The sequence below is a fragment of the Amblyraja radiata genome, chromosome 1, assembly GCF_010909765.2.
Source record: "Amblyraja radiata isolate CabotCenter1 chromosome 1, sAmbRad1.1.pri, whole genome shotgun sequence".
In the NCBI taxonomy this organism is placed as follows: domain Eukaryota; kingdom Metazoa; phylum Chordata; class Chondrichthyes; order Rajiformes; family Rajidae; genus Amblyraja; species Amblyraja radiata.
In genome coordinates, this window is record NC_045956.1 from 167,975,595 (window position 1) to 167,987,763 (window position 12,169).

The window sequence follows — 12,169 nt, forward strand, 5'->3', positions numbered from 1 at the left end:
GAAGAACTTTTTTCACACAGAGAGTGGTGAATCTCTGGAACTCCCTGCCACAGAGGGTAGTCGAGGCCAGTTCATTGGCTATATTTAAGAGGGAGTTAGATGTGGCCCTTGTGGCTAAGGGGATCAGAGGGTATAGAGAGAAGGCAGGTACGGGATACTGAGTTGGATGATCAGCCATGATCATATTGAATGGCGGTGCAGGCTCGAAGGGCCGAATGGCCTACTCCTGCACCTAATTTCTATGTTTCTATGATGGTTTTCAACAACAACATTTACCAAGAAAGTACAAAAAACAGTAAATGCTAAAAATCTGAAAAAAAACCCCTGAAAATCTCAGCTGGTCAGGTAGATAGACAGTTAGTATTTATCTGGGACTCTTCACCAGAGCTGAGCAAGGAAGAAATTTCATGGGAATGGGGGAAGTGGGGTTGTTACTTAAAATTGGAGACTTCAATGTACATACCGCTGGGTTGTAAATTTTCCAAGCTGAATATGAGGTGAATATGTGTGCAATGGAGAAAGCCCAGGACAGAAAGGTCGGTATGGGAACAGGAAGAGGAGGCATAATGGTTAGCAACCAGCGATGACCAAAGGCAACTGCTTTGACTATGGTCCTGTTAAAATTCTGGTTAAGATTTTATCATTGTGGTATAAATGCATATAAGATGGCTCCACAATAAAACATCTGCAAAAATAATTTCATCCAAAGCACATCTTTATTGCCTTCATTGAGGCTTGGTAGAATTTTATTCAAATAACCACCTAGGCACAATAGTGGAGTTACTGCTTCCTCACACAGCAGCGTTGTAATGGCATAAAGCAGCAGTACTTCTGAAAAAAACCCTCCCCTATTTTGCCACTGCCAGCTTTGAGCATTCACATTCATCTTCTGTTGCACTTTGATCCATTTGTGCTTTCTGTATGGGGAGGGGGTGGGTATTTTTCCTCCCACCCCACCCCTTTCATTAGCAAATAGCTCGAAGCAGTAAACAGCCACTTTAGACACGTGGGCTTGTGTTATTTTTGTATTCCTCTGCGTCTTGTCTTCGTTGATCTGGAGTCTGACAGGATGTACAATAAAAATATCCAAAACATAATTTCCTGTCTGTTTCTACTTCCAAGAATATTTTACCCTTTAATCAGATGAGTCACTTAAGAGGCTGCTTCAAATCAAAAAGCCCCGTGCCACCACGGACCACTTTCCCAACCACTAGGCAGGCTGATGGAGATTTCAATTCATCATGAGAGCCTAAAGGATAGAAAGAAAGGGGAGAAAAAAAGATGAATCAATAGTAAAAGAATAGGTCCTGACACACTAGAATTTTCAGAACCCACCAAGGTGTTACCAGTGCACTGCCCAAATCTTTCATGAGGGAAATTATTTTCCTTTTTTAAAACTCCAGTTCTTTCTCGGTATTCTGTTCTACTCTTAAGTCATAGAGTCTTAGAAACATAGAAAATAGGTGCAGGAGGAGGTCATTTGGCCCTTCGAGACAGCACCACCATTCATTGTGATCATGGCTGATCATCCTCAATCAGTAAGCTCAACAGACTTGGTACTGGAGTTGGGCGTTTCAACGCCAGCATGTGGAGATGGGGGCTCCGCCAGAGCCCAGCCTGCGAATGCAGAGCAGAACAACAGACAGCCAACCATGTCATCTCTACCACCCACCAAATGGAGCTCAGGGCCTGGCAGACATTGACTCGGAGACAACACCCTGGCTGCTCAACACCCGGCTTGAGATCTAACTATTTCTTTGGTTTATTTATGTTTCATTCGCAAGAAGAAGAAGTAACCCGTGCCTGCCTTCTCCCCATATCCCTTGATTCCGCTAGCCCTATCAAACTCTAGCTAACTCTCTTTTAAATCCATCCAGTGAATTGGCCTCTACTGCCTACTGTGGCAGAGAATTTCACAAATTCACAACTCTCTGGGTGAAAAGGGTTTTTTTCTCATGTCAGTTTTAAATGGCCTCCCCTTTAGTCTTAAGGGCCTGTCCCACGGGCGTTATTTGCACGTCATTTTACACAACATCATTTACGCGTCACGCGCATGTCGCCCAATGAAGCCCAAGTGGAACAGGTCTTTTAGACTGTGGCCCCTGGTTCTGGACTCCCCCAACATTAGCACCATTTTTCCTGCATCTAGCTTGTCCAGTCCTTTTATAATTTTATATGTTTCTCCAAGATCCCCTCTCATCCTAAATTCCAGTGAATACAAGCCTAGTCTTTTCAATCTTTCCTCATATGGCTGTCCACCAGCCCGTGGATTAACCTTGTGAACCTACGCTGCACTGCCTCAATAGCAAGGATGCCCTTCCTCAAATTAGGAGACCAAAACTGCACACAATACTCCAGATGTGGTCTCACCAGGGCCCTGTACAACTGCAGAAGGACCTCTTTACTCCTATACTCAAATCCTCTCTAGCAATGTGGAAACAGGCCCTTCAGCCCAACAAGTCTCATCTACTCTTGTCCCACCTACCTGCGCTTGGTCCATATCCCTCTAAAACTGGAAACTGGCTTATCCATATACCTGTCTAAATGTTTCTTAAACGTTGCGATAATACGTGCTTCAACTAACTCCTCTGGCAGCTCGTTCCATACATCTACCACCAGCGTGAGAAAGTTATCCCTCAGATTCCTATTAAATCTTTCCCCCCTCACTTTAAACCTATGTCCTCTGGTTCTTGATTCCCCTACTCTGGGTAAGACTCTACCTGATCTATTCTTCTCATGATTTAATACACCTCCAGAACATCACCCCTCATCCTCCTATGCTCCAAGGAATAGAGTCTTAGCCTGCTCAACTTCTCCCTATCGCTCAAGACCTCGAGTCCTGGCAACATCCTCGTAAATCTTCTCTGCACACTTTCCAGCTTGACAACATATTTCCTAAAACTTTTTTCTTATAATGCAGCTTGTTATCTCTTCAATGTCCTTTTGCTTACCCTTCCAGTTTAATTTGGTGGTGCCACTGCCCTCATTGCTGACTTTACCTGTCGTCCGCTAATATTTGCAGTGAGGGTTCAGCAAATGGGTACAGAAACTCGGGGAGGGGGAAACAAGAGCTGCTCAGGGTTCCCACGCCTGATTGGAAACCCATGAGTGCAATAAGTAGTAATTTACAGAGTATAAAATCAACTTCCTTGCTTCTGTGCTCCCTGCCTCTATTCATAAAGTTCAGGATCCTTTGTGCTTGATTTCAATCTGCTTCATAAACCGGTTTGTGCCGCCTATGAAAGATTTATGTATGCACTATGGCTTTGTTCCAGCACTTATGTCAGGGCTTTGAAACACACGTGGAGGATACATCAGAATTCAGAACGTTCAGGAACAGCTTCTTCCCTTTAATTCTGAATGAAAACTATTGATTGCTGAAGGTCACACAGGAGTTATGGGGAGAATGTAGGAGAATGGGGTTGAGAGGGAAAGATAGATCAGCCTTGATTGGCTGTGCCTTGATGGGCCGAATGGCCTAATTCTGCACCTATAACTTATGAACAATGTAGCGTCCCAATCTAATATAGATGAATAATTGGAAAAAATGCTGGATATAACGAGGAAAAGGCTGGAAATACTTAGCAGGTCAGGATGTACCTGCGGGAGGGGAAGCAAAGGTTATGGGCCTGTCCCACTTAGGCGATTTTTTAGGTGACTACAGGCGACTAGGCTGTCGTCAAACGGTCATGTATGGTTGTGAGTAGTCTCCTCAGTCGCCCAAAGAATCGTAGCGTTTTTCTGATTGCCGCTGGATTTTGAAATGTTCAAAACTTTTTGGCGACAGCTGGCTTGACGCCAATGAGCATAGCTTGACTTCTCCTGATGTAGGCGCTGTTGTAGGTTGTCGCCGGTGCTGACTTCGGTAACTTCCATTCGCGACTACCTACGTCAACCTACGTCAATTGCTGACAGGTACCAGTAAGACTGAATTGTCTTAAGTTGGCTTCAGTTGTTGCCGACAGGGTCGTAACTTGTCGTAGCTTGTCGCGGGTGGACGTAGGTTGTTGTAGGTGGATGTCCTAATGGGTCGCTGGTTGTCAGTAGCTTGCCGTCGACTAGGTGGTAGGTTGTTGTAGACATTGTCGTGGGGGGGGGGGGGAGGGGGGGTTCAGTCGCCACTTTTTCGGCGACCTGCTACGACTATGATAGTCGCCAAAATAAATCGCCTAAGTGGGACAGGCCCATTAATGTTTCAGAATGAAGACCCTTCAACAGTTCTGACAACTTTAAACATTTACTCTGCTTTTCATCCTATAGATGCGGTTTGATCTGCTGTGCATTTTCATCAACTTTTAATTTTAGATTTTCTGCATCTGCTTTGTTTTTCACCTATAACTTAGATCTTCACTGTTTGCATTATTTAGATTTAAAACCATAGTTTCAGATAAATCTAAGTTACTACATTTTTATACATTTTTGGTATGTTATGGTCACTCCATCCAAATATTTTTTTAGGGTCTAGGTCAACAAGATCTACATTTAGCATCCAGTCCTAATTGCTCTCGAGAAGTTGGTGGTGAACAATCTTCTTATACTACTGCAGAATGTATTCCCACTGTGTCTTTGGGCAGGGAGCTCCAGCAATGACGGAAGACTGGCGAGATACTTCCAAGTCAGGATGACGTGCGAGTGGGAAAAGGGAACCTGGTGTTGACGATGTTCTACTTGTGGCAGAGGTGGCAGGTGCGTTTGGAATAGTAAGTTATATTGAGTAACTACAGGTAGTTAATGGGGTAGATAGACACAAAATGCTGGAGTAATGCAGGACAGGCAGCATCTCTGGAGAGAAGAAATGGGTGGCCAGTCACATGATACTCCAAATTCCTCAGACTGATATCAGGGGAGTTAATGAGGTGTCTATCAGTGGGCTGCTTTGTATTGGGTGGTGTCAAGCCACTTGACAATGGTTAGCACTGCACTGATCTTGCAGAACACCACTGGGCATAAACTTCCTGTCAAATGGAAAGTGTTTCATCATGTTCTCAATTCATGCAATTTATAGGAGAAAAGATTCTGACTAGCCTCTTATAATTAGAATAACACATCTCCCCTCAGCCTCCAATACTCCAGAGAAAACAATCCAAATTTGCCAGACCTCTTCTTACATTGAATACACTCTAATCCAGACAAAATCCAGGTAAATCTCTTCTGCTTCCACTGCAAAGCCTCCACATCCTTCCCTGTAATGGGGTGGCCAGGCACATGATACTCCACATGCAACCTAAGTAAAGTTCTATGAAGGGGCAACATGACTTCTTGACTCTCATACTCAATGCCCTGACTGAAGAAGGCAAGCATACCACGTGACTCTATGCCACTGGAACTACTTGTGTTGCTACTTTCAAGGAGCTATGGACTTGGACCCCAACATCTCTCTGTACAACAGTGCTGTTGTGGGTCCTGCCATTAACTATATACTGTTCTCCTGCACTTGCAACGCCTCATACTTGCCCGGATTAAACTCCATATAACATTTCTCCACCCATATTAATAGACAATAGGCAATAGGTGCAGTAGTAGGCCATTTGGCCCTTCGAGCCAGCTCCGCCATTCAATTAGATTATGTACCTCGTTCCTGCCTTCTGCCCATATCCACTGACTCCGCTATCTTTAAGAGCCCTATCTAGCTCTCTCTTGTTTATACTTGATCCTGCTTTATACTTGATATCCTACTTCACTCTCCACAACACCAATTTTGGTGTCGCCTGCAAACCTTACATCCAAGCCATTTATATATATCACAAACAATGGAAGTCCCTGCACTGATCCTTGCAGAACACCACTGGCATAAACTTCCAGCCAGAATAATATCTTTCCACCACAACCCTCAGTCTTACTTAGGCACGCCAGTTCTATTCAAAATTATCAAGTCACCATGTATCTTAATCTTCTGGATCCATCCAAACCTGAAGGACTTGTCAAATGCGTTACTAAAAGTCCATGTAGACAACATCCATTGTCATAATCTCATCAATCACCTTTGTAACCTCACATGACCTGCTGAGTAGAAAGCCATGGTGACTGTCCCTAACTAACCCATTCTCTTCCAAATTACTGTAAATGTTATCAACAGGAATCCTCTCCAATAACTTCACTGCCCCTGATGGGGAGACTCATCTGTGGTTAGAGAGGATACAAAGATCTTTGTCAAGACCGTAGCAATCTCCTCTGTTCACCCTTTCAATGACCTGGGATGGATCCCATCAGGACCCCAGGATCTTATCCACCATAAAGAGACTCAACACTACTTCAATCTTGATATCAAAATGCATATTAGTAAATTTAATCTTTCTACACTTTGCAAATGCTTCTGCTTTCTAAATGATTAGCCATCCTGATCAAAAAGCACCGGCCAAATGTTTAGAAGTGCAATCCACCTCTGCAGTACTGAGAAAGTTTAAAGTTTTAAAAGTTACAAAATGGATGCTTTCACCTTTCTCCTATTACACTAGCAAGGCTACCAGAAATGTTTTCGCCATTCTTCCATAACACCAGCGAGATAACAGCACAACTACATGATGTTTTCATTTATGATATAAACAATCAGAAGTATGTTCAGACAACGGTTCTTTCCCTCTGCTCTACTATTGCAATGTACAAACAATAGATCAACAAGGTCAAAAAACAAGAATGCTTGAATCTGCAAAAAAACAGCTTCTTTAGCATAACCATATATGGGCTAACCTTTCCTCTCTCAGAAGAACCTGTCAATCTTAACAGGCAAGAGGCTGTACAATGCTCTGTAAGATAAAGTATTGTTGAATAGCTGATATTGGGGTATAAATATGTCTGATTGAACATTACCTCTGTGTGTGGGGATAGAGTGAACCTATAGTCTGGATATTACATACTGTAAGAGTTTACTGCCACTCCCGCCTGGCAAAATAAAGATTTTACTACTTGATTACTAATTTTATTGCGTTTTAGTCAGTCTGAAGTGAAACGAACTTTAAAAGTACTACTGCATGCAAAGTTGCTTAGTTTTTAGCTTTTTGTAAAATTTAGTTTAGATATACAGCATGGAAACAGACCCTTCGGCCTACTGAGTCATCGCCAACCAGCATTCTCCGTACATTAGCACTATCGTACACACTAGGGACAATTTACAATTTGCTCCAAAGCCAATTAACCTACAAACCTGTACATCTTTGGAGTGTGGGAGGAAGCCAGAGCTCCTAGAGAAAACCCACGCAGTCATGGGAGAACGTACAAACTCTGTACAGCCAGCACCCATGGTCAGGCTCAAACCCGGGTCTGTGGTGTTGTAAGGCAGCAACTCTACCGCTGTGCCACAATGTTGCGCACATTGCATTTGTTATTGCGTTATGGACAGCTCATTTGATAGCAATGCATTGTTTATGAACTAGAATATGGTGTTGTAGTGATTAAATTACAGCATTAATGATTTAGTAGCTTGGAATAATAAACTGAAGAACAAGTTCAAGATCCAGTGTCTTACTACGGGACGTTCAATCCAATTACAAAAACAAATCTGGAAATAAATGGATGTTATCAAAGGACAAAGGACATTTATTGTCACATACACCAATGTGTGTAGTGAAATTTAAGTTGCCAATGCAGAAAACCAATAAAATAAACACAACATTATAGAATTTAACATTAAACATAAAAAACATCCCCCCATAGTGGGATCAACGTTTCCCACTGTGAGGGAAGGCAGCTATTCTGGTTCAATAAAATAGAGCTTATTAAAACTCAAACTGATTCTTTCAAGAATTCAGTATTGGCAGCTAGCTGAGCACTGGAGGTGCTGGGGATGTCCCAGAAACCCTGACAATCGAGTCAAAATGAAGCACAAGTGAGATTATATTGTTATTATCTACTATTCTGAAAGTGGTTTCTGCTGCCTGGCTTGTAACCATAGCTGTTTAGCTGATGCAAGACATTAACTATTAATGCTGGGCTAATAGCTGGGCTACTACTGTAAATCATTAATGCTGTAATTTAATTACTGCACCACCATATTATAATAATAATAATAATAAATTTTATATTTAATGGGCGCCTTTCATACAAAATCTCAAGGACACCTTACATAGTAATCGGAATAAAAACATATAATCGGAGTAAAACAAGTAATTAAAGACATCACAATGACACAAATTAAAAACAGAATTCAATCCAAAAACAGAAAATCAAAAACACAGTTATTATAACCATATAATAACCATATAACAATTACAGCATGGAAACAGGCCATCTCGACCCTTCTAGTCCGTGCCGAACAAAAAAATTCCCCTAGTCCCATATACCTGCGCTCAGACCATAACCCTCCATTCCTTTCCCATCCATATAACTATCCAATTTATTTTTAAATGATAAAAACGAACCTGCCTCCACCACCTTCACTGGAAGCTCATTCCACACAGCTACCACTCTCTGAGTAAAGAAGTTCCCCCTCATGTTACCCCTAAACTTCAGTCCCTTAATTCTCAAGTCATGTCCCCTTGTTTGAATCTTCCCTACTCAGTGGGAAAAGCTTTTCCACGTCAACTCTGTCTATCCCTCTCATCATTTAAAAAACCTCTATCAAGTCCCCCCTTAACCTTCTGCGCTCCAAAGAATAAAGCCCTAACTTGTTCAACCTTTCTCTGTAACTTAGTTGCTGAAACCCAGGCAACATTCTAGTAAATCTCCTCTGTACTCTCTCTATTTTGTTGACATCCTTCCTATAATTAGGCGACCAAAATTGTACACCATACTCCAGAATTGGCCTCACCAATGCCTTGTACAATTTTAACATTACATCCCAACTTCTATACTCAATGCTCTGATTTATAGTTAAAAACTCTGGCAAAAAAAAATCCTCTTTTCAACCACACAGGTGTTGCAAAGCATAGAAAACTTACCGTGAAATGGAGAGATATGGATCACATGTAGGCAGAGTTTAGTTTGACTTGGCATCATGTTCATGTGGACAACGTGTTCTGGTTCATAAACAATGCATTGCTATCAAGTGAGCTGCCCATAATGCAGTAGCAAACACAATGTGGGCGACATTATCAGTGAACATCTAGACCGTTTCCTTTTCTCACTAAAAGACAATCCAGCAAACTTTCCTACCTCCTCTCTTCACTTTTGTCATCCAAAACCACTTCTGAAATCAAAAGCACCTCGACATCCATCAACTGAAGGAAGAACTGCTTTTTAAAATATTGCTTCTGCCATCTCTTTAGTTTAGTTTAGAGATTCAACATGGAAACAGTCCCTTCGGCCCATCGAGTCCACACTGACCAGCAATCCCCGTACGCTTACACTATTCTACGCACAATTTACAATGTTACTGCAGCCAATTAACCTACAAAACTATACGCTTTTGGAATGTGGGAGGAAATCGGAGCACTCGGAGAAAACCTACGCAGGTCACAGTGAGAATATGTAAACTGTACAGACAGCACCTGTTGTCAGGTCTCTGGTGCTGTAAGGCAGCAACTCTGCTGCTGTGCCATCGTGCCGCCCTCGTTAGATGTCTTGTTAGAAGTTTTGACAAAGGTACATTTAGGAAAAGAGGGGATTGTCAAAAATAGAATGTACAACTAATACTTCCTGATATGAAAAAGCATAACAGTAGGGATAGGTTATATGGCTTTGAGTCCACTCAGCTGTAACAGATCAGCTTTGTCATTATCTTACCTAGCATAGTTGCTTGTTTTAAAACCTTGTAGCTGGTTTCAAAGGTCATCTGCTGAAGTGGCGAAGAGCTTGACTGAATGCTAATGCGATTAAATGGTTTGTACGATCCATTAAAGCACATGTAATCTGCCACGAGAGAAAGATGTCGTGGGTCCACTTGGATACCTGTGCAAAACAAGACAAGAAATAGGATTCAAATCAAACGGCACAGAAAATGAGCAATGATATTAAGCTTCCAGGAAAGACAGCTGCACAATATGGCTGTATTGAATTGCTGCCACTCATTGCACAGTAGAATTACTTTGAGATCCAGACCTCGATTTGACCAATAGCACTGACCTGAATTTTAAACTGTTGAAGTTAAAAACTCTGGCAAAAAAAAATCCTCTTTTCAACCACACAGGTGTAGCAAAGCATAGAAAACTTACCGTGAAATGGAGCGATATGGATCACATGTAGGCAGAGTTTAGTTTGACTTGGCATCATGTTCATGTGGACAACGTGTGCCGAAGAGCCTGTTCCTGTGATGTAATGAACCTGCCTTCTCACGAACTTGAGAGCAGTCCTGACCTCCCACCTACCTCATTGGAGACCTTGAATCAGACTTTACTGAACTTTATCTTGCACTTAACATTATACCCTTTATTCTGTATATGTGGACGGCTTGATTGTAATCTTTTCGCTGATTGGATAGTACACAACAAAAAGCTTTTCACTGTACCTTGGTACACGTGACAATAATAATCAACTAAACAAGGTTATTATTATTGGCCTAGGTTGCAAACTACAATAACAGATTGTAGCTTGAGATTAAGAGAATAATTCAGAGGATGAAGCAAATCAGTAGGTTGCTTCATCCCATCACATGTAAAAAATCCCCAACTTATTGCTCAGTTTGCTGAAATCTTCTTTTTAAATTGCATTTAGAAAAAAGTTTCTGTGAACTGTCAAGTTTGGATCCCTGCACCACAGCTGGGCTACTTCAGCAAGTAGAGGCTCTGCATGTGCACATAGAGGTAGCAATGGACACAACATGCTCCAGGCTGTGGTTAGAAGACAGACCGGATGCATTTGCAGGTACACTCATAAGCACTTGAAGTGCTAAATCTAGCAAAGTTACTGAACAAGATTAGATGAGAGGCTGCCTTTCCTGTCTGCACAGTCTATAACTGAAAGAGCACAAAGCCTTGTGCACATTGTTTAGGTTCGGATAAGGTCAGAATCTGCTTACTCTGATGCTCAAGGAGCTTGGAGATCAATGTTCCATGTACCCACTGCACAGTATTCTCTCTCACAAGCCTATGTATTCTGGTTCTTGATTCCCCTATGTAATGTATATAATGTAATTAGCATATGTTATGTCTTGTGCGAGGGGACGCATGCGCTAGGGGAGACTCATGGTGGCGTCCAGCAATAAAGAAGCTTGCTAGTTTACTCCTGTATCTGAGAGGTCTTTTGAGTCAGTTCCAAGAACCCAAAATACACTACAATTGGCGACGAGGATGGGATAGAGTTTGTGAACTCACTGTTTTGCAACACGCAGGATTGTTTAACAGTTTAAACTGTAGATACGGGGCTGTGTCGCAGTTGTTTGCGAGCTGGACAAGAGAGGCCTGCAGATCCCTCTATGCCGGGGACTGCATTTAAAACATCAGCTGTACAAGTCGGCGAGTTTTGTCAGGCTATCTCTATGTTGTGTCTACGTGGCAAGATGTCGTCCTTCGGATTGTTACTCATTTTAGACTGAGTTTTCCTTTTGTCAAATTCCTCAAGCTGAATAATCTTTGTATAAGTTTTAGGTGAATTGTTACACCAAAACACACAACAATAGCACAAAGAGGATAAAAGAACAGAAAAGGAAAGAAGGACTGTCAGAAAAAAATAAGGTTGTGTTTGGAAACAAAGTGGAACGGCACCAAGCCAAAAGATTTGGCGGCAAACGGTTTTGGATTGGCGCCAAAGAAAAGAAAGGTCGGAACAGGAAGCAAGGAAAACAAGTGGGGCAGTAAGTAAGTGTCACCGAAGAAAGCAGCCAAAAGCTGGAAGTCTAACCAGCAGGACAGCGACGGTGTCAACTTACCTGGAACATTTTCCAGGGCTGTGCAGCCAAGGCAAAGGGGCAGAAGAGGCCCACCAGCTGCCACCGACTTCGGATGTTTTCCAGGGCTGTGTAGCCCACAGCCAGGCCCAGGAGCCGCCAACGACGTCGAGTGAGGGCCTAGTACCGGGTAGGTCACGGACAGGTCCAGTGAAGCCACCGACGAAACGGAGTCAGCCCGGCTGGGAGAAGAGTCAACCCGGTCGAGGGAGAAAGCCGGCCGCGAGAGAAGCGGACCAGCAGCGAGAGAAAAAAAGCCCGGCCACGCGTGAGAAGCGAACCGGCAGAGTAAAAGAAAACTGGCCGCGAGTGAAGCGGACCGGTCGTGAAAGAAAGCTCGGTCGGGAGTAGAGTCAGCTCGACCGCGAGCAGAAAAGAGAGTCCGGCCGCGCAAGAGAAGCGGACTGGCCGAGG

General features: G+C 42.8%; 1 protein-coding gene across 1 annotated transcript in view; it reads right to left on the bottom strand.

Annotated features, from left to right (window-relative positions):
• Nucleotides 1-697: 697 nt before the first annotated feature.
• The window catches only part of polr1a (RNA polymerase I subunit A), a 151,741-nt gene continuing 140,269 nt past the window's right edge, over nucleotides 698-12,169 (bottom strand). Inside the window, exons 32-33 of the mRNA XM_033039941.1 lie at nucleotides 9,658-9,822; nucleotides 698-1,249 (exon numbers count right to left, since the gene is read on the bottom strand). Of these exons, the coding sequence (XP_032895832.1) occupies nucleotides 1,149-1,249; nucleotides 9,658-9,822 (266 nt within the window). The 3' untranslated portion in view covers nucleotides 698-1,148. The remainder of the gene's footprint in view (nucleotides 1,250-9,657; nucleotides 9,823-12,169) is intronic.